General features: G+C 38.5%; 1 protein-coding gene across 5 annotated transcripts in view; it reads left to right on the plus strand.

The window, feature by feature from the left end:
- Positions 1 to 23,001, plus strand: part of VPS41 (VPS41 subunit of HOPS complex) — a 213,798-nt gene extending 190,797 nt beyond the window's left edge. For all 5 annotated transcript variants that reach the window (XM_055293371.2, XM_063609643.1, XM_055293370.2 and 2 more), the window contains 7 exons: positions 2,989 to 3,043; positions 5,058 to 5,198; positions 6,505 to 6,641; positions 19,782 to 19,881; positions 19,987 to 20,031; positions 21,583 to 21,662; positions 22,239 to 23,001. In XM_055293371.2, coding sequence (XP_055149346.1) covers positions 2,989 to 3,043; positions 5,058 to 5,198; positions 6,505 to 6,641; positions 19,782 to 19,881; positions 19,987 to 20,031; positions 21,583 to 21,662; positions 22,239 to 22,319 — 639 coding nt within the window. In that variant the 3' untranslated portion in view covers positions 22,320 to 23,001. The remainder of the gene's footprint in view (positions 1 to 2,988; positions 3,044 to 5,057; positions 5,199 to 6,504; positions 6,642 to 19,781; positions 19,882 to 19,986; positions 20,032 to 21,582; positions 21,663 to 22,238) is intronic.
- The last annotated feature ends 3,534 nt before the right edge of the window (positions 23,002 to 26,535 follow it).

Below are 26,535 nucleotides of genomic sequence, written 5' to 3' on the forward strand. Positions count from 1 at the left end.
GTTCTATTATTATTCTGACTTTTCACTTCTATTTTCACTGCATTGTCCGTGTGTGTGTGCGCGCGCGCGCATGTGTTGTGTGTGTGTCTGCTTTAAAAATCTTAGTTTCCTTACTCTCTCCTCTAGAGGGAGCACCATGGTCCAGGAACATTCAAGAATCTAAATGCTTTCTTTTTTATACTTCACTCAAAAAAAATTTTTTTTTTTTTTTTTTTTTGAGACGGAGTCTCTCTCTGTCGCCCAGGCTGGAGTGCAGTGGCGCAATCTCGGCTCACTGCAAGCTCCGCCTCCCGGGTTCACGCCATTCTCCTGCCTCAGCCTCTCTGAGTAGCTGGGACTACAGGCACCCGCCACCACGCACGGCTAATTTTTTTTGTATTTTTAGTAGAGACAGGGTTTCACCGTGGTCTCAATCTCCTGACCTCGTGATCCCCCCGCCTCGGCCTCCCAAAGTGCTGGGATTATAAGCGTGAGCCACCGCGCCCGGCCACTTCACTCAAAATTTCTAGAGATTTCTAAAGTCCATTTTCTCATTTGTGAGAAGAGGATGATTTAAGATACTGTTAGAAACTCATCATGAAACATCTAAAATTGTGTGAAATTGAAATTTCAGAGACTCAAATTATCTTTGAACTTGGTGATACTCATCTGCTTGCATTCCATGTCATTCCTTACTTCAGCTTGCCTTCAGACATTTCTTCCCACATGACTTCCTTTTTGAAAGTATATACAAGATCTTATAGCCTTGCTATTCTATGGCATATTCTACAGCAATGGAAATGTTTTATAATCTACTCTGTCCAACATAGTAGCCACCAACCACATGTCACAATTGAGTATTTGAAATCTGGCTATTGCTACCAAGGAACTGAATTTTAATTTAATTTAATTTTAATCAATTTAAACTTCAATAGACACATAGAGCAAGTGGCTGCTGTCTTGGATAACTCAGATGAGGCTTCAAACTGCAAACTCTTTGTGGTTTGAGACTAGCATGTTCTTAAGCATTCTCATGTGCGGAAGAAAATGGGTAATGGTTCTGTTTGAAATCTTGAACGGTATTTTAAAGTGTGTAAGTGAATTTCCAAGTACAAAATTGATTCATGGATACCTTTTAATAATAAATTATTTTAAGCAGCATGAATACTTATCGTTAGTCAGACTATCTTTCTCTAAACATTCTCCTTATTCAGTTGTATTACAGTGTTCTGTTTATCTGTGAATGGCAGTCCCACTCAACTATAAACTGTCTGTATCTTAACACCCAGAACAAATCTAGGCACTCAGTTGGCTTCTCATTGATTTTTTGTTTGAATCCCATGTCCTCTGATGTATTTGCACTATTTTGCTTTATTATTTAACTTCTTACTTAAGTTTTTTGTCTCTGCAGTAGTATCACTGCAGGAGAGTGAAGAGTTGGTAAGAAAGTTTCATCATTTACAATGATAATTGACAGGCAAGACCATATAGGAATAGGTAAACCATATTTTTAATCAAAACAAAGGAAGATTTTCTCAGTATTAGCTAGGATTAGATTCAACTGTGAGTGATAAAAATCCCAAAATAATTGTGGCTTAACAGAGCAACAGTTTCTTTTTCTGTCACGTGGAAGTGTTGGTGGAATGGCCCTGCTGAGGGCAGCATGCCGCAGGGTCAGAGACTGGGGCTCTTTCCTCTTGTTCGTCCACCTTGGGTGACCTTGACCTCATGATGTAAGGTAGTGCCATCCAGTAGTGGAGAGTCAGGGTAAGGGAAGCATTTCAGGCAAGGGGACGCAATGGAGAGATGAGCAGAGGGAGGTGAAGCTGCACAGGAATTCAGGGCTAGGTTGTGCATGCTTTCTAAGTCGTGATAGAGATTCTCAGCTTTAAGTCTGAGTGGAGCAATGCAATAGAAAGTTTTGTAGGCAGGGTATGAGATAAGGTTTCCCAGGTGCACTCATTCATCATACTGCACCCGGTTCAGATGCCACTTCCCCTTGAAGCTTCTCACAAGAGGACCACACAGTTTCAGTGTCCCTCCTTTGTACACATGGACCTTTGTTCATGTTACTCTAATCGTGGAATAATGTGTTGTCACATCTCTGTCACTTCCTGGACCCTGAGCTCCCAGGGGTGGACTCATGCTGCTAATGCTCCTACTAAGCCTTCTCTTTTATTCTCTTCTTTGTTTTCCTCTTACCTATAATCATCACTAACATTTTTATTATTGTCATCTTTGCATCTCTATCTAACCTGACCCTCTAGCACCCAGCACAGAGCATATAGTAAATTTATCTGGATTAATTTAGTATTAGTAAGTAATTTATCAATATATAGTAGGTCTTTTTTTTTTTTTTTAAGACTAATGGAAATGCTCTCATCTGCATAGTTGCTCCTTTTTGGATCCTTCTTGATCATCGAAAGTATTTTTTTCCTTCTCACCTTTGACAGATCCTTGAGCAGAGTTCTCTTTTAGCCCCTGTGATCTGGCAGTACAAATATTCCTAGTAAATTCAATCATTCATTCATTCATTCATTCATGCAGCATGAATTCATATTTCCTGAGCTTATGGTATGCACAATACTAGGAAAATTCAACCATGAACAACATTCCTTACATCTTAATGGAGGGAAACAGAGCTTAAACAAATGACTACAGATTTGGAAGGAAGCAGTGCTGTAAAGAAACCTGAAGTAGTGTAAAGAGAGAAAGCTTAGTGGGAAAGGCCCTTTCTTTTCATTTGGTGTCTTGTTTTCTACTCTTGCTCATGAAATGTTCTAAGTAGCTTCAAATATGTTTTAAATTGAATTGTGTAGAGTCCAGTACCTCTGAGAGGTAACTGAGTGCAGCCAGTCTAGGGAGATGTGTTCTTTATTTGTTTGCTTTGTTTTATTTTTAAAGAAAAGCTGTGGAAAAATTCTTTCAAGTGTAAGTTTAAATGACTTTATTACTATTTGTTCTTATTTGGTTGCCTATAGTAATATTTTTACCCTGCTTTAATTGAAGGCTCTTGAGATCTGTCAACAGAGAAACTTTGTAGAAGAGACAGTTTATCTTCTGAGTAAGTAGCTTTTATTCATTTTGGTCCCCATAAACTAAGAAATGGGATGACAACATGAAGTAAATTGTGTAAGAAAGGACATAGGCTTTAGACCAATGTAACACAGAATTTGAGCGTATTTTTACAATAATTTAATATATGAAACAGACTTCACAGCACAGTAAAGAAGGAAGAGTTGTTTAATAAATGTTGAAATAACATATTGGTAATGTATAATCAACATATAAAAATTTATCAGTTTATACCTCACAACATAGATTAAAATAAATTGTAGATGAGTTGACAAGTTTTTTCATTTTTTAAAAAATTATAATCAGCTTATATTACCATCATATTGGTAGAAAATAAATAATCACTTTTAGAAATGACACCCTAAATAACTAGAGGAAATGCAATTGAATACCATAGTTTTGGAGAAAGAGGAGAGCTTTTTAATATAATCTAGGTGTCAGGGTTCCTGATCTTCTGGCTCCTACCTCCACGTGAGTCACAATTTTTGTACCATGCATACCAAGAAACAAAACTTGTCATCTTTTCACATTCTTCCAAAATGAGCCACGTGCATGACAACAACGTGGGTTGTACTGAGGATTGCATAATGTAGCATATAGCATAACATTCATATTTGGTGTTTCTCCATTGTCACTTTCCTGCTGACCTCGGTAGGGTTTTTCTGCTTTATGCCTTTCCCTTATACAGCACTCACCCTCATTGGCCTCTTTGCCTCCGTTGAAAAATAATCCAAATCTTCTATTCCCATTTATATGTATGCAGATTCATGGGTGCTCAGCCACAAACCCAGAACTGTCCAGTTATAGCACCTGCCTTTCTTAGGAGAAGTGCTTTTGGGGCTGATTTTGTTACTTCAGCATGTTTCTGGGGTTCTAATCACAATTTTAAGTAGCTCATCAATTCACTAATTCCAAACAGTGTTCTCCCCAAGAAATATTTTGGTGGAATAAATTTTCGTCATATTGTCTTAGAAGCAGTAGAGGACTTATAGAGACATGTAGTCTGATTTTATAAAAACTTGATAATCCTGTAAACATTTTAAATAACCATTTTTAGAGACATAAACTGTGGAAATAATATTTGTAAGAAACACAAAATGCTGTGGAAGGGGTATCAAATGGGATATCATTTCATTCACAAGCCAGCTTTTATTGGTTGATAATGGCCGTGTGCAGGGGGAAGGATTCAAGATCCTTTACTAGTTCCTGCAAGCCCAGAGACAGGGGTAAGGGTGACAACCTACAACCAGGCAGTTGTTGTCCCTCCGCTGAGTAAGGCTTTCTTACATGTACTCTATTAAAAACTCATGGAAAATTTTAAACTATTAAAATGCCATAGATCAATGAGCAAAGTATGTAAAGACGATTAGCCAATAGAAGGCATGGTTGATAAATACTTGCATCTCATGAGGGTTATTGAAAGGCTTTCCCCTGAATATGGGAGAGAAGAAAATGAGGTAGCCCTCTGATAATTGAGTTTGAGACTGGCACAAAGTGTATCAGAAAAGTGATATGCACAGCTACCTCATGAGGCAGAATGACTTTAGGGCCTTTAAACGTCTTAAGTATATCTGCATGTGAAGTTATTGACCTCCAGAATATATATAAGTCTATCAAAAGGAAGTCAGAGTATGACAGACCTGGCTTCAAATTCACGGTGTACTATTTAGTAGCTGTATGATCTTAGCAAGCTACTAATATTTCTATTTCCTCTTCTATAAAAGAAGAATATTAGTAGAACATGCCTCATAGGGTTGTAGTGATGGTTAAATGATGTCATTTATATGAGGCACTTAAATGATAACTCAGCACAGAGTAAATATCCAGTAAATAGGAAATACTTATTTTGCTATGTTATAGACAGTAAATGTTGGTGTCACATGAGAAAATAGCCTTGTCTTAGCTTTCCAACTATGTAAACAAATTAAGAGATATGCAATTTATTTTAAAAAATTATTAAAATACCTTAAATGAACTCTTTCTCCCGTTTTCACCCCACCTAGGCCGAATGGGTAATAGCCGAAGTGCCCTGAAGATGATTATGGAGGAATTACATGATGTTGATAAAGCAATCGAATTTGCCAAGGAGCAAGATGATGGAGAGCTATGGGAAGATTTGATTTTATATTCCATTGACAAACCACGTAAGCATAAAAGCCATCTGTGGTTATAACTTTTTTTTCTCTCAGTGTAGCCAGTTATGTCTAGATTAAAAACTATCTCAAGGTACATTGGGTTAAAAAAATGGCAGCGTACCTACAATAAAAATAGGCCAGGTGTGTTGTAATGATTTCCAATACTACTCCGGTGCTGGAAAACCTGGAGCCTCGTCACTTGGCATTACCTGAATGTGATGAAGAACAGGTGGCTACACAGTTTATTAATTGTGTCCCCATGAGGCATATTTTTACCTGCTGCAAGCAAATTGAATAAATGTCATCTGGATTGTGTTGGTGTGGGTTTTTTTGTTTTTAACTTGTATATGGGAGTGTTTATAGTTTAAGTGTATAGACCTTACCAGTCTTTTTTGTAAACATGTAACTGTTCTGGACATTGATGATATTTAGATGTTTGTGTTGTAGTATTTAGCCTCTTTCCTGCACTATTTTTATCAGTACAGCACCCAGAGTTTGTATTTGTTGGTCCTCAGCTTGACTATTTGCATTGGGTCTCCCCTTTTGGAAAGGAAAAAACAAAAGCAGTCACCTAACAGAAACCCAGCTCTTTTGAAATAAGTAGCAGTAGTGATTTGAAATTTCCTCTTTCCTTTTTTTTTTTAAGTTTGGTAGGAAGTCTTTATGTTCATGTAACTACCTTAATCTGAAATTGACTTTAATAACTATCCTCTTGACAATATAAGGAATCTCACTTGTAACTAGCAAGATAAAGTAGTAGTTTAAGGATCTCAAGAGGCAAAGTGATATGGCAGAACATATCATAAATTTGAGGCTGGCCTGAGTTAATTTGGGCACATTACTTATTAGCTGTGTGACCCTGGAAAAATTAAACACCCCATTTCCCTTGTCTGTAAAATGGGGACACAGCATTCCTACCTTGCACAGTATTTGAGGAAAGTGTGTATAATACCTGAGCCATAGTCAGTTGTCAATAAATATTATTTGCACCCATTTGATGCTAAAAACTGTATTTTGAAGGCAAGTAATCATTTGTTCAACTGTTTTAAAATGGTTATTTACTTTCTCCTTCTTGTCTTAAGGAGCGTTAGTTCTTGGAAGTTTAGAAGATTAATTCTTAAGAGTTTAGAAATTCAAATGGTTTTAACACTTACTTTGAAGGAAATAATTTTTTCTTTGAGTTACTTTTGGTCTAAAATTGCATTATATGCAAATTATGTGCAAATAAAATTGCATTATAATGTTGCTTATATGTTCATTGTAATTGCATTATAATGTTGCTTATATGTTCATTGTTTTATGTGGTATTTTGTAGCATTTATTACTGGCTTGTTAAACAACATTGGCACACATGTTGACCCAATTCTACTGATTCACCGTATTAAGGAAGGAATGGAGATTCCCAATTTGAGAGATTCCTTGGTTAAAATTCTGCAAGACTACAATTTGCAAGTAAGTATCCTTTCTTGGACAAATGAGCGTCTGAATTAGCTGACTTAGTACTGGATAAATATTTCTAGGGTTTATGTTAGGTATCAGTTAAAAACTTTCGATTTTATGGTTACATTTTATTTAGGCCCAGATATTTAGAAAACTGTTCAAATAGAGTAATTAGAAACATCACCTTTAAAATTGTGTTGTCCAGTAATACCTTAAAGGCCTTAAGAAGGCTATTTGATTCTTTAGCTATCTCCAATTTTCACTTGTTTTTGAGCAGACATTCTTACATTTGTATGGTTAATATAACATGGAATTGAGGCGAGTATGAAAGCAGTTATAGTGGCCATTAGATCGGGCCACCCCAACGTTTTTAGGGAGAATAAGTATTGTATCCATTTGAGGGAATTAACAAAATGTTTTTCGGTAAGATAATAATTTTTCTTGAAGCATTCAGTAATCTGTTGCCTGAAAGCTGTTAAAATATAGGATTTTATTTAACCTTTTGTCTGTTTTCTAGAATAGTGCAACTTTATTATCCTTGTTAAATCAGAATTTGTGATAAGAACAGTGGAACTCATTATTTTCATATAAATTATTATACCAATTACAAAGCATCTTAATCTTTTCCTTAAAAAGACTCTAGCAATTACTATTTTTCAGGATGCTGGTAGCTTCTACAGAACTTGAATGAAAACATTTCCTTAAAAATTCAGACTGTTGTTCTTCCTCTAATTCACTTGAAAATGATGTTTTGTTAATAATGGATGAAATTGCTTTCCTAGAAACAATTTTTGCAGGTAAAGCCAAAAGAAAAGGCTATTAGCTGGGGACCATTATGATGTGAGATCTGTTGGGCCAGGATTCACCATGCAGGTTGCAAAGTAGAGGTCTGCCTGCACTCAGGGTAACAGCCTTAGGTAAGAGGCAGGGTGGAAAGGAGAAGATATTGCAGGAACATTGGTGGCATCAAAAACAGATGTAAGAGATGAAAGGGATGGCAGAGCTGCAGGGACAAGAGGTTGTGCCAGAGAGTGCGATGTCATTAATGTTTCTGAAGTGGAGTCATGGTGTATACATGTTCAAAAAGTGCGATGATGGTAAAGGTCATTTGTGTAGAATTAGTAGAGAAACTGAGGCCACAGCCTTTCTGAGTCATCCTAATGGACATGAAGGCCGGGAGGAAGAAACAAGGTTCCCTAAGCCAGGCTCCAGCTTCTCCACAGGGGACAGTGGTATTAACTGGACAACACAACTTTAAAAGTGAAGAAGTTTAAAGACGGGGGTGGGGGTATGAGAGATCATGGAGCCTTCACTCAGGAGGGCTTTGTGGGAAATTGGGTTCATGGGACAGAAATTGGTATTCGTTAAGCCAAAGAAGTAGATTACCTATTCTGCAAAAAGCTTAACGATATACAGGCATCTATTTCCAGTGGGATTTGGAGGTTTGCAGATGACCCAGGGGAAAGGTTTTTGGAAGGAGAATGAGAAAGTCAAGAAGGAAGTAAAAATATGGGAATGGGTTAATAGGCAAAGAGAGTTGAGGTGAGGAGCTGGCCTTTTATGCTGCGCCCTAGGAATCCAGAAAGGTGACGTCCCTGCCTGGGGAAGTCACTAATTTTGAAGGTCAGAATTGGGCTTTGGTGAAAGTGTTTTCAGTGTCAGACCTTATAAGCCTCTGAGTGTGAGTGAGCTTCATAATGACCTGTACTTCATTGACCCTTACCAACCCCAGGCATGCCAGGATATGCTCTAGGTTTCAAATCCACATTTGATGAGAAGTGATTTAGGTGTCTCTGAACAACCCTCCCCCAAGGGAAGTAGTAAATAATTGTCCCTCTGCCTTTCAGCTGTAGTGCAAGAAGCTTGGCCTCCAGGTTAAAAGTTGTGCCTTTCTTTTTTGCCAGCCTCTGCAATGACTGCAAAACCACATAGTGCATCCCTCTGACTAGGTCATTCTTCCAGAGAACCAAGCTCATGGGCACCACTGTGGTCTCAGTGTTCGTTCATTTTTAATAAATAAATTTGCATCGTTCTGAGTCAACTGGAAATAAAAATGAAATTATTATTAGATGCAAAATGAATGCCTAACATAAAAATACCTACTAAAGAAGCTGCTAAATCAATATTTTTTCTTAATTAGAGCTTTTCCTTAAGATATGTAAGTATGTAGTTCAGTAATGTGTTAAGGAGGTTCAGAATTATTTAGCCAGTGGGTCCAAAAAGCTGTGGTTGCCTATGAATCCCCCAACCAAGGAGTGGCTTCTCAGAGGGTGAGGGAGAGATGAACAGGGAAGGCAGCAGAGCCTGCGGAAACTGCTGCATCTGGAGTCCCCACTGGAGCTCAGGCATCTTGTTGAGAATGCAGACAGAAAATGCTCTCCAGGGGCAGGTTGTTCAAAGAATTCCAGGTGTTATTTTTCACTCATAGATAAAGAGTTTAAAATATTTTTCTGCTCTTTTTACATAATATATCAATGACCACTTAATGTGTTTCCTTTCTCTGGCAACCTATTAGGGTTCACTGTAAAAATAAATCTATCCAGAGAGCATTTTGCAATTTCCAGAAGGATTTCACATGCATGTTTTTATTTTATTCTTTTTTTATTTTGTATTTTATAAAACTATGTTGTTTTTCACATACTCTTACCTAGCAAAGTAAAAAATTAGCAACCCTATTCAAACTGAAAATTGGGGAGAAATTTTGCATGTTCATCAGTTTCCAGGAATCTGGAACTGACTGTGTGTGTGATGGGGTTGGGTGGGACAGTAACCCCAGGGGCTATCAAGAACCATTCAGTAATGTAGGGATCTATGGTCAGATGTTGGGGAAATGTTCTCACAGGGCTTCTCAGCACCTTTTCTTGCTAGTATGCATTGGGAATCCCTAAAGGGAGATTGACAATAGAGTATACAGCATTTAAAACTTACTTGGGCACTGCTTTGGGAGATCATTCATTAGCCGGTTAGAGAATGTTGTGGGAAAAAGTTGAAATGAGTAACTCTTCTGCTTTTAGTTTCACGTTTTCTAAAATGTAACCTCTCTCTTCAACTGAAGGTTAGCATCATTAGGTTTGTTAGATGCCTATGACATGACATAGTTTAAGGAAATAGTATAATCAACTACATCAGCAGTGTTTAATTTCTTTAACTTTCTATGTTTTTATACCTGGCTACCTTGTTAAATGTTTTTGTATTTTCTATTTTTAAAACATAAATTTAGCATTTATTTATTTAGTGTTTATGTCCTTTTTTGTAGTTGGAGGCTTTTTCCCTTGAGAATTTCAGCAGCTTTGTTCTTAAACACTTCTGTTGATGGTTTTATTTGACAAACATTTCATCTTCACATTTCTGTAGGAAATATCATCTTTGTTTTACAGATGAGAAGATTGTCTCTCAGAAAACTTAAATGATTTGCCAGTCTGGGAAGGTGATGAACTGGGTTTGAACACAGATCATCTGACTAAATCTCATGCCTTTTTTTAATCCATGACTACATTACCTTTTACAGCTGCAAGTAATCTCTAAAAATCTGCTAATTAGAGTGGGGTCTTAGTTTTTTTCATTATGGGTAACACCTCTTGGGAAAAGAAAATAGCAAGCATGTTTTAACTTGCTTCTAAAGAGGTGTCATGGTGCGGTGGAAATCTCACCAGGCTAAGCCTCCTGAGTCCCTGGTGTGAGTCTAACCCTTAAGTAAAGTAGCAGATGATCCTGAACAAGTCATTGCACATCCTTGGACCTCTGTTTTCCCCAGAAAAATAAAAGGGAGCGGGAGCTAGATTAAACCTCCATCTTAGATGCTTTAGGGGCTGCAGACATTCCTAAGGCTAACTGGATCTAAGGCATTAGGTACAAAGCTGAATTGCCTTTAGGCCAACACCTGCCTAGTTAGGTTTCTCTACATTTCTCTCTGGAGCAGGATGTTCACCTTTGGGCACTGGTTTGGGTCTCCTGATTACAAAAATTTCAAAGATCACTACAGAAACCTGTGACTTAGCCTTTACAAGATGGACACAACACTCAGGAGTTTCCACTGTGATGGAAACTCCTCTGGACTTGTGTTATTGTGGTGATTGACCCCCATATTTGTATCCTTTTACATTTGGCAGAATCATGCCACGTGGTTCTCCCAGTAGGCCCTCGCCCCTGCTTTGCAGATGAGAAAGTTGAGGCTAGAAGATGTTGTGTGATTTGCCCATGTCATGCAGTAGAGCCGGGATTCCAAGCCTGTGCACTTGGTGCTGCTCTGCCTCCTGCGATTTGGCAGTTTTATATTTTCTTTTCATGGGTAATGCTTGCCATTACTCTTGCTTTTGATTTATGTTTTATTTTGTCTATATCTATGACCAAGACTATGGTTATGAAGTTTTGTTTTTATTTTTTATTTTTATTTTTTTGAGACGGAGTCTTGCTCTGTCGCCAGGCTGGAGTGCAGTGGCATGATCTCGGCTCACTGCAACCTCCACCTCCCTGGTTCAAACGATTCTTCTGCATCAGCCTCCTAAGTAGCTGGGATTACAGACACGTGCCACCATGCCAGCTAATTTTTGTATTTTTAGTAGAGACAGTTTATCCATGTTGGCCAGGATAGTCTTCATCTCCTGACCTCGTGATCCGCCTGCCTTGGCCTCCCAAAGTGCTGGGATGACAGGTGTGAGCCACCGTGCCTGGCCTGTTTTTATTTTATTTTTTTTAAAGATAGATAATTCTCTCCCCAGCTACCAATCTTAAGAGAAGCATTGCCCAACTTCCTTTTCCACCAACTTTCAAAAGTGGTGCGAATGTGGAATCTCTGCATGTTGAAAGTAAGGTCAACTCACCTGATGAGGGAGGGAGAATCCACCCTGTACTGTTCTTTTTCTTGAGATAGAAGCTTTGTAGATGAGATTTGCCACTCCCTATGATTAGGTTTAACTATTTGTGAATGCTTTTGTTTGTAATCCGTTTATAAGACAAATATGTGCCAAAACTTTTTGGTGCTCATGCTTTCAGTTTTACAATTATGATACTCATCCTCCTTTATATTCTAGCAGTGTCTTTCTATTCTAGCAGTGTCTATGAAGTTCTATGTGAGTGCCTTGTGGTACTTCATTTATGTTATCTCTGGATAAAAATGGACTATCTACATAGTGCTGTTGTGTGGTCGTCACATCATATCCTGTGTATCTCTCACTGCTGGGCCCATTTGGTCTCTGGAGATGCATTCATTGTACTGGCAGTTTATACCAGAGTCACATACAGAATTGGCATGGAAGACAAATAGGCAACTGTTGTCTTTTAAAGAGCAGTGGACATGGTATTTGCAGACCTGGGCTGCTGTTCTGGCTTTGCCATTAACAAGCCTGTGGAGACTTTGGTAAGGTACTTCAGCTCTCTGGAACTCTGTTTCCCAATTAGATTAAGCCAGTGTTTGTGAAGCCTGGCTGCATACCAGAATCAAGTTTGAGGCACCCAGCCCAGATCTGCTGAATGAGACTCTCTTGGGAAGGACTAGGGAACATGTCCTTAAACCACCTTGATATTTCTTACATACCTAGTCTGGCACTAGTCTATGTATTGAAATTTGAGAATCTTGAGATTAGATGATCTCTAAAATATCTTTTGTTTCTAAAGTTCTTAACAGAGGCATTTTATAAATATGTCTTTACATAGTGAATACAGCTGCATATTTAATGTAATATTTTAATGTAAGCCTTAATATTTGGGATCTAATAAAGCAGCTTAGATTTTTAGGTATAATTGGGGTTTATTTTTCACAGGTTTTTTTTTTGCCTTAAAAATGACATTTATTACTCGGGAGGCTGAGGCAGGAGAATGGCATGAACCCGGGAAGCGGAGATTGCAGTGAGCCGAGATCACGCCACTGCACTCCAGCCTGGGCGACAGAGCAAGACTCCGTCTCAAAAAAAAAAAAAAGAAAAAAATGACAAATTATCCATCTCTTGGCTCCCTTCCCTCGCCTGCCCTGTTCCTCCCAACTGCCCCTTGGATTGAACCCTGGCTGGGGCTAGGTAGCAGGACAGCCCCTCTCAGATGAAGTCAGCAACACTGATGGGCGTCTTCTTAACAGGGGCTATCAGAGGCCTTAATGTCTCACGGAATAGTTGTTTTCAAAATGCCATATACTTGATGACTTATAAACACATTTATTCAAATATATGAGTACCTCCTGTGTCAGACAGTATGTGCTAACAGGGCCTCCACAGGTGGTCTCATAGACCTGGAGATGAGCGAGACGCAGCCCTTTGTTCATGCAGCTCATGATCTGAATTGATGTTTCTGGGAGAAGTAAAATGCCTTAACACTTCCATTTTGTTAAACTACGTGCACCGTACATACAAACACACACACATACACATATACACATGTACACACACAAAGACACACACATGTACACACACATACCTCATCCAAACTGGTAAACTGATTTCAGACATCTCCATGCCTCCCAAAGTTATTTTCCCAAATTTGCATTTGCTGCAGTCCCCATAGTCCTTTATTTCCTCTATCTCTACTTTGCAATCCAAATGGGATAAGAGGAAATAATGGCTTCTTTCTTACTAACCTTTTTTTGGGCCTACATGGTCTTTTTTTTGACTCTCAGTGTATAAGCTCCTAATTTTCTTCTAAGAGAGAGTTTTTGAATGTATAAGTTCATGAAATAAACTTTTAAGACCAAATGAGATTTGTTGTTTTCCTTTTGAAATTATTTCAGTTTTGCCTTATCACAGCTTTTAGGTGACATAGGTGGCCTGTGACAGCTTTTAAAATTAATTTGGTACATCCATACTTTGTGCCATTAGAAATTGAAATACAATTGTGTTTATAAGATTGTTTCTGAACTCCAACATAAGACCTTAGGATCTCTTTCCTTTCGTATATCTCTGCAGTTCATCATTTTTGTAAGAATCCCAGCCAAAAGCAAAGCTTTTTCAAGAAGAATTCAAGTCCCATAGCATTGTGACCTAAAGGAAGGATTAGAAATGAGGGGAAAAGTTTCTCAGTCTAACCCCATGTCATATTGGGGGCTTTTAAAACCAGGTAGCTGTCTGTCATTTGCAATTCTAATGAAAAGCATTGCAGTATGAACAAGGCAATGTCAGCAAAATGTTTAGTGTTCGAAGAATCTTTTAAAATAAAAATTTCAGAAACTTGGCAACTTTTGATGGCATTTTTCCCATGGCCGCTGTTTCTAATGAACCATAATAACTTTGCTGATATACAGTCTTTTATTGCTTTATAAAATCTCTATGGGTCTGATGTTTTGCTTTTGGTTGGGATTATTATCAATGATGATGACCTGCAGAGAAATAAGGAGAAAAGGGGAAGATAAGGCAAATCTAAGTTCTCATGTTGGTTTTCAACAGTTGTACTGTAAATTCATTCTTATTTAAATTTACAGTAGCACAAAATATAATATGCAACAGATGGTTTACAGAAGCCATAGCTGGTTGACTTCAAAATGACGAAAAGAAAAGAATAAAGATCACATTGATAAAATATGTAATTTAGAAAAACTTAGAACTATGGAAGGAAACAAAATAATATTAAGAAACAAGAATCCTGGAGTAGGATGTAAGAAGAAATTAACCCCTAGATTTGAATAATCTTGGGAAAATACAGGAAAGTCCCGTAAGGAAAATAAATCTCTGAAAGATAATATTGTACTTTCTAAGCTATGCCTACAAGTATTTTTTAAGATGAAAATTAATACCATTATGAAGTTGAGGAAAGAAAAGATTGGTTTATCCTCAGTGAAATTCTTTTTGTTTTGTTTTGAGATGGGGCCTTACTTTGTTGCCCAGGCTGGAGCGTGGCAGTGGTGCAGTCACAGCTCACTGTAGCCTTGACCTCCGGGGCTCAAGCAATCCTTTCACTTCAGCCTCTGGAGTAGGTGGAACTACAGGCATGTGCCACTGTGCCTGGCTAATTTTTTTATTTTAATTCTTTGTTGAGACAGGGTCTCACTATGTTGCCCAGGCTGGTCTTGTCTCACTATGTTGCCCAGGCTGGTCTTGCCTCACTATGTTGCCCAGGCTGGTCTTGAACTCCTGGGCTCAAGAGATCCTGCTATCACAGCCGCTCAAAGTGCTAGGATTATAAGTGTGAACTACCACAACCATCCGATTGTCGGTGATACTCTAATAAGAGATACAGATTACGAAGCAAAGGTTAATAATGGTGCTGTTTAATCTGCCAAGTAGAGATATTTCATAGAGAAGATGTTTCAAACTAGTTTTAAGTTCTGAAAGTGATATCAGAGGCTGTCCAACATAGAGAATAAGAAACCAGGGTAAAACAGGAGGAAACAGGTGAGAAAGTTTTTAGTGGGTTAAAAATGATTGATCTTTGAAAGGCCAGTTAGACATACTTTGGCAAACAAAAACTACTTTTGGTGTGAAGGAGGACACAATCTTCAAAATTGCATGCTTATAAGCTTCTGTAGTCTATAAACATTCAGGAAATATCACAGAATGTATTTGCAAATTCCATAAAGTTTGAGAAAAAGGCACGGGGAAACAACTAGCATAACCGTAAAAAACAGTCCGTGCAGACTAAGTTTCCAACACCTAAAGTAAGCAAAGAATATGAGTTTATATCAATATCTGAAAACTCGGAAGAACTGAACAATTTTCTAGGAAAATAGTAAGTTGTAAAAGTTTTCTCAAGCAAATAGAATAAACCTGTAGTCATTAACTAAATTAAATTGGTAGTCAAAATGTGTAGCTACAGTAAAGGCACATATTCCATAGACAGTTTTAGAGACAAGTTTTATCAATCCTTTTAAAAAAATAGGGGGCTGGATACGGTGGTTCATGCCTGTAATCTCGTCACTTTGGGAGGCTGAGGTGAGTGGATGGCTTGAGCTCAGGAGTTTGAGATAAGCCTGAGCAACATGGTGAAACCCTGTCTCTACTAAAAATACATAAATTAGCTGGGCGTGATGGCTCATGCCTGTGGTCCCAACTACATGGGAGGCTGAGGCAGGAGGATCACTTAAGGCTGCAGTGAGTTCTGATCATGCTACTGTACTCCAGCCTGGGTGGCAGAGCAAGACCCTGTCAAAAAAAATTAATTAAAAATAATAAAACTAAATAAAAACAAGCAACCTCTGTTTTACATTTACTTTTCCAGATAATTGAATGGAAAAGTTCCTCAGTTCCTTATGGGATGCTAGTGTAACTCTAATACCAGCATTATATGAGGGCAGTATGAGAAAATTATAGCCCTATCTTTTTTTTTTAAACACAATTGCAAAAATAATACATAAATCAATAGCAAATTGAACTTGACCATTTATTCAATTGTTAAAAGTACATCCATATCATAAATGTTATTAGTTCCCCCTAAAATAATCATCTGTATGTTCGGTAAAATTTTAATCAAAATCTCCAAAGAATTTTTCATGGAAATTGATAAACTGGTCCTAACATTTACATAAAAATTAAGAGTAAGATTATTATTCAAGATGGAAGATATTTTTATTAGATATCCAACTTAATATGTGGGAGTATAAAATGATATATAACCACTTCGGAAAACTGTTTGACATTTACTTGAAAAATTAAACACACACCTACTCCATGACCCAGGAATTTCACTCGTAGGTATTTACTCAAGAGATGAAAATCAGTTCCATAAAAAAATCTGTACAAGAATGTCCTTTGGATTTCCTTAGTAGCCCTAAACTGGACATAAACTCAACATGCATTAACAGGAGAGTGTACCTCAGGGTTGTTGCCTCTTGGTGACAAAGTAGGTGCCATATCACTAGGCTTTACATCCACACTTCATATGGCACATACAGGAAGCAAGGGGGTTTTTTTCCAAATGAGGCTTTGCTTTTTTATTTGAAAGGGCTGCTTTCCCAGGCTAGATGTTTATCTCGTTGACCAGATCTATGTTACATGAGCCCCAGCCAGCTGTATATTTCAGTTGGACACACACTAAATGAAGTTGGAGTTGTGTTTGAAAAGAAGGAGCAAGAATGGTAGAGGGCAAGAAGGTGTCAGCTGTGTCTGTAATACTTTATTTTCTGGAATGAGATCTGAAGCACGTGGGAAAATATTAACAGATTTGTTAAATCTAGGTGGTAGGGACTGGGTCTTTTTTTCTTTTCAGTTTTTTTTAATATTTCATATTTTAAAAAGAAAAATAGTACAAAGTAATGAAAGATAGTGCTCAGAGCAAGAGCAGCAGTGATCAGTGCCATTCTGGTCATTGAAACCTGAATAACAGAAGAGAGTGCATGTGCCCTAAGTATGTAAAGAACATCACATTTGCAAGTTAGAAAGGAGATGGGGAAGGTGATGATAGTCTGTGGTTGGGAAGATAGGCTGGGTAAGATGACCTTGAAACATGGCAGTCATCCAAAATCATGAGTGTGAAGGTCAGAAAGGGGTGAGGATGACCTGCTTACGCCAACTGCTGTGGCATCTGACTTTCGGCCATCAGTGTCTTTATAAAAAAGACACTCATGGGAAATTCCAAATATGAACTTTTGAGGGTGAAATGAGTGTGAACAACAGCACATTTTTCATGAGTCACTGATGGAGTTGCTACTAGGAATCCATAGTCAACATAATGCCTTGTCATACATCTGATGTTGAAAGCAATACCTGTAGATTGTAGTAAATTATTATCTTGTACTGTCTTCCTTCACTTATCACCTTTAATTGCCTACAGATTATTACAGATGTTATAGAATAAATGCTTACATTCTATAGAGGATAGTCTCATATTTTGAAATACCTGCCTGGGATCATATAAATGAAACTTAAAATGTTTTCCTGTTTTTCTGATTTGGAGCCTTGGATTTTGACCAAATAAAGTAGGAAATAGCAGTAAGCTGTATTTGTGTGCTTTCCCCTCTCCTGGCTGTTTGCCTCTGAATAATGAATTTTCCTAGAAAATGCTTTCTACAGGCAGACAGATTGTACCTGTTTAGAAAAATGTAATCCTGCTGAGGAGATGGTTCCTTCCTGATTTGCATATCTTTCTGTTTTCTTTTTTAGCTTACAGACACAGTGGCCTCTGTCTAGACTGCTGGCTCTGCCCTTCTCTTATATTATTCATGCCATGGGCCTGGTGCTCAGTGGAGCACCCACTGAGAGTCAGAGCCATTTTTGTAAATTGTTTTATCTGAGATGTTGTGGTTGAAACCATTACTCTTAAGTTTTTTATTTTTGTCTTGGAGGCTAAGCAGCTTTATATGTTTGCTTTTAAATTTACCTAAAGTTTCCTGACATCAATATTTCTTAGCTATCTTTCTTACTGTATTTGTTATTTTTCTCTTCTACCTGTATGTTTTAATGCAGTCTGTTAAAATTTTAATCTGTTTTTTAAAAAATCCAAAAAAAAATTGATTCCTGGTAGAATTTTAAAGAATAAAACTTCATAGGCAGTTTCTCAATTAATGTAGGAATACTAAAATAATGTAATTTCCTGTTCATCAATACTAGAAATGGCAGGCATAGAACTTTAATCTAGACATTAGTTCTGTTTTCCTGAATATTAATTTGTCTTTGTATAATTAGGGAAAAAAGGCTTTTGGCTGAATTCAGCCAAAGCCAGTGCTCTTTGGGATTTTCAGAGGAACACGTGAACCACTGAGGATAGAAGTCCGCGGCTGGCTGCTCCCTTACTTTTCTTCCCCAGTGGCATGAATTTAAAACTTATGAAAGCGAAATACCCATCTAGCTTGTTGAGTCGAAAGTGACTTCCGTATGAAGAAAGCCGAAGTGCCCCCTCTAAACAGTAGCACTTGCCCCTGAAAGACACATGCTTCTCAGCCTTGGAGCTGGGCTGCGGTGAGACAGTGCTGTTATGTGAATTTCTGTGATGTGACATGTGTAACTGCACATAACTACATATGATAAGACACATAGGGCCCGAAGGGAGAAGCCACAGGCACAGCCCCAGAGCGTCTCTGTCCTTCAGGCCTTGAGTTTCTCCCTCTGAAAAAGCAGCAACAAGTTCTGGTTTAAAATAATAATAATCATAATAATAATAAATAAAATGACATCTGGCTTATGTGCACCTCCTGGAGCCTCTCAGTTTCCTACTAATACCTAAGAAAACCCAGCAAAGGGTGGAAGCTCACACTGTGCCCCACAGAATAGGCATGAAAGGTAAAGTGTCGCCTGCCCTTGCTGTTTCCCCACCTAAAAGCAGGGGAGGATCTTGGACCCCACCATGCCTCCCGTTCTGAAATAGAACCTTGGTACCAGCCAGAAATGGGCATCATCCTCCATTGTGTGCTTCTGACTTCTGAGGCTGCCAAAGCATTGTGATGTCTCTTGTCATTCTCCAGGCAGGAAGTGGGGAAATAGTAAAAAGCCTACAGAGGAATAAGAAAAATGTGTAAAGAAACAAAAGCTGTAATGCTGGGGTGAAGAATAAGAAAAGGACTCTTGTGACAGAATATTCATATCCATGATCATTTTTCAATTGTCAGCCCTCCCAGGAGTCACCAAATTTGAAGGTTATTGTAGTCAGTTAATACCACACACACACACACACACACACACACACACACACACACCCCACATTCATAGCACTATGCTGAATGGTTTGGATTGGATTTGGAAAGAAAAAGACAGGTTGCAGCCTGGAGGGGATTTAAGACAGAGCTTGTATCTGTTTAGTTTATTATCTATACCCAGTACCCTGTACGTGATAGGGACCCAGTACTTATTTGTGCAGTAAATAGATGAATTTGTGAAATAAATGGATGATTTTTGAATAACAGGTTTTCATTCTGGGTAAAGATCTGAAGAATGGAATGAGTACATGACATAGGAGCCAAACTCTGCCCAAGAGAATCTGTATAAGGAAGCCCTCTGAAGTAACAATAGGGTTAATTAATATAGGGCCTTCTTTGCCAGACTTTGGAATTTATGTTTGATTATACAAATGCTACAGGAGCCAGTGTATGGTTGGAAGAAATGATGAAATGATGCACAGAATAATAAGTGGATCCTGGCTGGCCAGGTCAGCCTGGCAGTGGTTTGGCAGGAAGAGGGTACTGAGGGCAAGAGAATCAGTGAGTGCCCCTTTAGAGTATTTCAAGCATGCCCCAGTACAGTGTCCTTTCACCCCTCAGATTTGAGTCTATTTAAGATGGCTTTTCTTTTAAAATATGTGCATTAGATTCTGCTTCGTGAAGGCTGCAAGAAGATTCTCGTAGCTGACTCTTTGTCCTTACTGAAGAAAATGCACCGAACTCAAATGAAAGGTGTTCTTGTTGATGGTGGGTAAAATTGAAATAATCATATGGAACCATGTGCCCTGCTTTCAGAAATGGCCAAGCAGGTATAAACAGGGCATAATCCAAAGTGTGTGTGTTTTCTTGCAGAGGAGAACATCTGTGAGTCATGCCTTTCCCCTATTCTTCCGTCAGGTAAGAAGGTTTTCCCCAAAAAATTCCCAAATATGTATTTTAATGATGAGTGGAATCAAACTTTTGGAATTAGCCAACTACTGTTTATAAAAGTATGTAACTTTCAGAATAACCCAGTGGAGAGAAGTGTTGTGGCTTGCATCCCGTTCAGTGGAATGCTGGTGCCATTGCTTAGAGCTGAGGTTCTCAAGTTCTAGGGTGAGTCATCGTCACCTGGCAGGCTTGTTGGAACCCAGATCGTTGGCCCAGTCAGACTTCCTAGAGTCTCTGGTTCCAAACTTCCAGAGCAGGAACTGAGAATGTATATTTCTAACAAGTTCCCAGGTAATGTTGATACCACTGGTTCAGGGGCCCTTCTTTTAGAACTGCTAGTCTAGGGTAAAAACAAAATGAAAACTAACCATCAGCATTTAAATTTCAAGATAGAAGAACCATGTATGTGTCCGGGGAAAAAAAATTTATAGGTAGCATTCCCTTTTCTTTAATCTTTTTCTCTGATAAATGGTTCTACATGCCCAAGTCATCTCACATTTCAGTGGAAACATACATAATACCTGCCATCTAATTGGAACTATGAGTCTTTAAAAGACATGAGCATTTGTTTAGTTCTTGGCAGATATATATATATATGTCTTCATCTGTAATGAAAAGCACCTTCTTAAGGTTCATTATGACATAAGAAATTTGCATAATTCAAAAGCAGAAATTAACAAAGCATCATTGTCAGGATGCTAACAAATGCTTTTCAAATATAAGTGCAGCATAACAAAGTACTAAGAAACCTAGGTGACCTCATGTTTACTTAGCATTAAAGGATTATTTCATGGGGCAGTGCATGAGTTGTTCTACTTAGGTTCTTTTCTAGAGGAAATAGATTTAGATGTTTAAGTGCTTCTGTTGAAAACTGCAGTGGGCTCAGGTGAAGAAGTGAGCTTCCGTAGCGTTTCAGACAGTGTTGCAGCAAAAAGGAACCACATACATTCCCACTCTACAGTTAGATTTAATTCAAAATTTAATCTGCTGATGACACTAAATCTTACCAAAAATAAGCTGGCCACACAGAGCAGGAACAGATGAGGGGATCTGCCCAAGCAGAAGTGCAGTAAATTTTTGCAAGGTCACAGCCTGGGCTTGTAACCCAGGTCTGCCTCTGAAGTCAGTGTGTGGTCTTGGCAAAGGTAGCAGGTGGACTGCGAAAGCATTTTTATGAAGCCACAGACTCGACTTCAGCTGTGGTGTATAATGATTATAGGGTTTAGGGGCGCATCGGCACATACACATGCTGGTTTTCCTACAGTTGTCCTTAATGTAGTCTTGGTAACTGACGCAGAGGCTAAGCAAGTAACCTGTGAATCGCATAGCAACATGATTATAATACCTGTTTTGTGTCTGATCATACCACCCCTCAGGAATGCTTTTGTAAATAAGCCATTCTCTAAAGGCAGCTTATTGCTGAAAATTAAACTGCAACTGGACAATCAGTCGGGATTGGTTTAAAATGATCTTGCTTGTTGCATTGAGTTCTCCTCCTTTCTCTGCCCTCCTCGCCAGATGCAGCTAAGCCCTTCAGCGTGGTGGTCTTCCATTGCCGGCACATGTTCCACAAGGAGTGCCTGCCCATGCCCAGCATGGTGAGTTGGCAGCTTGGCACCTATCAACTAGGGGGAAATTAACACACTTAGAGGAATGTGCTTTAAACTATAACCTGTCATCCTTATGGCTGTATGGGTTAAAAAAATTATAGTGTGGATTTATATCACATAACAAAAATTAATCTAGTTTTCAAATGTAAAAATATTTAGAAATGTTTTCTGTACTATAGTAAATATAAAAGCATACCTATTTGAAGGAATTCATTCCGGCCCAGTCGACAGCTGTTGTGCTGTAGAAATGAGCAACAACAGTAGAGAGCCATTGTGTATCTTATGTGTTTCTCAGCCTGATTTGTGTTCCATGATGCTATCATTTTTTTAGCGTCATATTCCCCCAGGTCACATTAGACGTATTCTGCTGTTGGGTGTCCTTTGAGTCACAGAGTAACAGCTGATCTAGACTAAATCCTATGTTAACCAGAAATAAACTCCAGAAAAAGGAATGACATTCTATTACTTCCTCTCCACCCCTGACTAATGCTACCTTAGTGTTTCTGAATATGAGAGTAGAAAAAGATCATTTTTTAAATCTGTGTTTTTAAATTGCATTTTTAGAACTCTGCTGCACAGTTCTGCAACATCTGCAGTGCTAAGAACCGTGGACCAGGAAGTGCAATTTTGGAGATGAAAAAATAGCTCATTTCTCCTTGTCAGTCTCCTCGTCACCACTCTTTTTGAGACTGTTTTTGCAATAACAAAAGCATATGTTGACACTCATGCTGTTAAGAGATTTATGTTTATATTATGCTCAAAAACAGTTTCTTCATCTATTCCTGTACTAATGGTTTCTCTTTGCAGTTGACAGATAATTTGGGGCTCTCTTCATGCCTTGAGATTTTGGGGTCTATAGTCAATATTTTGTTATTTATTTGTTTGGCTCATTATATAGTAAGGGAAACATAAGTCTCGGAGTTAGAAATGAATTTTTTAGACCTTAGTAAAACCATTTAACCATAAAATGGACAACCGAGAATTCTCCCAGCTGCCTGAAAGCATTGCCAACTGTGGTTATCCTGCAAGCTACTACCTGCAACTTGGACCTTGTTTCCATGTGCTCTGCTGGCTACCATTCTTGCATTCTGGGTTTGGCCTTTTTCCATGTCATCAACTATGGTTATCCTCTAAATAGGCATTTAATGAAACATTGTACAAATTGTCACTCATTTGGTGACATCTGGGAATAACATTAGCAGGCTGATGTCCTGCACCATTATGTTTACTAATCACATGTTCTGTGTGCTGTGATGACTGGCAGAATATCTGGCCGTGGCAGACACTCAGCATTTGTTGATTGAATAAATGTTAGCTCTTCTCATTGTGAAGGACTCACTTTTACTGGGATGAACAAATGCATTTAAGAATTCTGGCACCCTTGTGAGGAAGAGAAGAGAGTTAAATACCTTTGAGCCTGAGCGCTTGTGGCTAGGGTTTGCCAGGAGGGAGGAAACCAGTGACCCTGAAAACTGAGGGTGTCTCGGGAGCAGTGGGACCACCTGATGCTGAAGGACAGGCTAATGATGCTTCTTCTTGCCTTCTCTGGTACCTCCATTGCCCTCCTGGAACAAAGCATATCATAGAGGGAGAAAAGTCAAACTTGTAATTGTGTCTTACAGTTATTGGCTTCGTCTTCCTTGGGATATATGGTCATCCTCTAATGAGTGTAAAAGTGTGCATCCTCTAATGAGTGTAAAAGTGTGCAAAACGCATCCTTATTGTTCCTGATCTCTTAGTCCCATAAATGGGAACAAATACAGCTTTCTGTTTCTGTCTTTTTGGGGAAAGGACAGGGTGCTAGTGAGTACTGACAGCATGCCAGCTACCGAAGTCACCCAGCCACTCCCATGAGCAGCAGTTCATTTAACTGTCACAGCGTCGCCAGGAAGAAGATCTGATGCACCTTGGTTTACAGATGAAGAAATCAAAATGTAGAGATGTTGTTGAGGTCACAGAGGTGACTGCCTAACTTCAGAGCAGGGCTCCTGATCCCTTTAAGAAATTATAGGGCCAGCCAGGCATGGTGGCTCATGCCTGTAATCCCAGGACTTTGGGAGGCCTTGGCAGGTGGATCACCTGAGGGTCGGGAGTTGGAGACCAGCCTGACCAACATGGAGAAATCCCATCTCTACTAAAAATGCAAATGGGCCAGGCATGGTGGTGCATGCCTGTAATCCCAGCTAGTCATGAGGCTGAGGCAGGAGAATCGCTTGAACCCAGGAGACGTAGGTTGCGGTGAGCTGAGATTGCGCCATTGCACTCCAGCCTGGGCAACAAGAGCAAAACTCCGTCTCAAAAAAAAAAAAAAAAGAGAAAGAAAAGAAATCATAGGGCCAAGTTCAAAGGAAACGCATAGAACATGTCTTCACATTAGAGTTAAGAATTCTCTAGCAAACAACAGATTTTTTTGTTGTTGTTAGTCACAAATATTTAGAACTGGAAGGCTCTTTGTTATTATTGAAGGTATCCCTCAGCCTTCTCAGCATTTCCTTATCCCAAGACTAGTGCGCTTTCTGCTGCACTGCTAGTTTTCAGTTTTGTTCTTACCCAGTTGTTTTTTGTTTTCAACATTACCAATTTAAAGATTCAGTTTATTACATTTATATTAATCCCCTCTTACGATTTGAGCAAGCTCATTTCCAGAAAAGTTTACTTTAAGATCATCAATTGGATTTGCTAATTTCAGTGAAGTCATTTTGCTTCAGGGGTAAATTATCCTAGTTACCAAGTCCCATTTGGACATAAAGAAAATCCTACTTATAGAAGAGGAGAAAATGATTAAACAGTCTTCATTTTTAAGTAACTGATTTAAAAGGAAAATAAAATGTGTTCGTTTATCATTTCAGAAATTTCTGTAACACACTGGAAAATTCCTGAACAATATAGATTTTATCGTTAATAAAAAACACTAGCTTTCCTTCCTTAGAATGACTTTTCTTTTTGATAAACAATATTGGGTGATTTATTAAAGGATATTCAATCCATTTTACTTTCCATCGACCTATAAGGGCTTAAATATGGCAAAATAATCCAAGTGTTAGTCAATTATTTTTCATTTGTGACTAGCCCAATTTAAAATATAGGTAAAAAGCAAACCCATTCCCCTTGTATTGGGGAAGAACATAGTTGCAAAGTACACACTTCATAAGCTATTTTTTTTTTTTTTTTTTTTTTTTTTGAGGTGGAGTCTCGCTCTGTTGCCTTGGCTGGAGTGCAGTGGCATGATCTTGACTCACTGCAACCTCCGCCTCCCAGGTTCAAGTGATTCTCCCATCTCAGCTTCCGGAGTAGGTGGGAGTACAGGCACGCACCACCTTGCCCAGCTAATTTTTTGTACTTTAGTAGAGATGAGGTTTCACCATGTTGCCCAAGCTGGTCTCGAACTCCTGAGCTCAGGTAATCCGCCCACCTTGGCTTTCCAAAGTGTTAGGATTACAGGCGTTGAGTTACCACGCCTGGCCAAGAAAGCTATTCTTGAAGTGTGAAACAGCCAGGTTCAAAATTATTTTGGAGTACTTTTAATTTGCTTTTGTTTTTAGCCAAAGGGATTTCATACTGTTTTAATTATGTTCATCCTTGAGAATTTTTGAGAAGTTTCCAACAGATTTTTAGTTCATTTTGCTGTTGTTACAGTGTAAAGCTATATATATAGTTGACCCTTGAACAACACAGGTTGGAACTGCAGGGATCCACTTATACATGGATTTTCTTCTGCCTCTGCCACCCTTGAGATAGCAAGACCAGGCCCTCCCCTTCCTCCTCCTTCTCAGCCTACTCAGTATGAAGACGGCAGAGATGAAACACTTATGATGATCCACTTCTACTTAATGAGTAGTAAATATATTTGCTTTTCCTTATGATTTTCTTACTATTTTCTTTAGCTTGCTTTATTATAAGAATATAGCATATAATATAAATAAAATACAAAATATGTGTTAATGGTCTATTTATGTCACCAGTAAGGCTATTATGTCCACAGTAGGCTATTAGTAGTTAGGTTTTGGGGGAATTATATGTGGATTTTTGACTGCATGGGGTGTCAGCACCTCATCCCCCACATTGTTCAAGGGTCAACTGTATTTTAATATTAAAAGCCAAACATGCATTGAGTAATTACTATGTGTCAGGAATTATTAGAAGCACTTTGCTTATACTATTTAATTATATTAATATATCCCTATGAAATTGGTGTTATTACCGTCATCGTCATTTTACGGATGAAGAAACTGAAGCACATAAAGATTAAGTAACTTGTCCAGGGTCAGGTAGCTGATAGTGGAACACCTAGCTAAAATTCAAACCCATGCAGTCACCTTCAGAGTGCCTGATCTTAACTGGTGCGTATTTGATTTTTTTGTTGTTAAAACATAACTTATTTGAGCTGTTTTGGTCAGTGATTAGAAAGCAAAATCCACTCTTGGAATAGAACGGGATTTATTACAAGTGTTAAATGGCTTACAAAATCCTTGATGGGAATCAAAGAAACAATAAGGGAGCTTTCAAGCAATTCACGAAGCCACCCCACAGAACTGGGCTTCCCAGGGAACCACTGCCCCACCACCATTAGATCATGGACTGCACATAGCAGTGTCAGTTGTTATTTTTAAGTAAACATTGGTAAATAAAAGTGTACACGTTACTCAGTTTTTCCTAGAGCCCTTTCTCAGTAACATTAAATCGTGTATACGTGTGTATGGGAGACATTTCTATGTGCTAAATACTACATCAGTTCATTCAGGTTTCTATTATCAGGACACAGGCTACTAAAACCACCAATTTTGGTACTGAACTGTAACACATTCCTGGCGCTCTTAGCTAAATGCTGATTTATGAAATCTGGAATGAAGTGCCTTCTTTT

The sequence above is a fragment of the Symphalangus syndactylus genome, chromosome 9 (assembly GCF_028878055.3).
Source record: "Symphalangus syndactylus isolate Jambi chromosome 9, NHGRI_mSymSyn1-v2.1_pri, whole genome shotgun sequence".
Taxonomy (NCBI): domain Eukaryota; kingdom Metazoa; phylum Chordata; class Mammalia; order Primates; family Hylobatidae; genus Symphalangus; species Symphalangus syndactylus.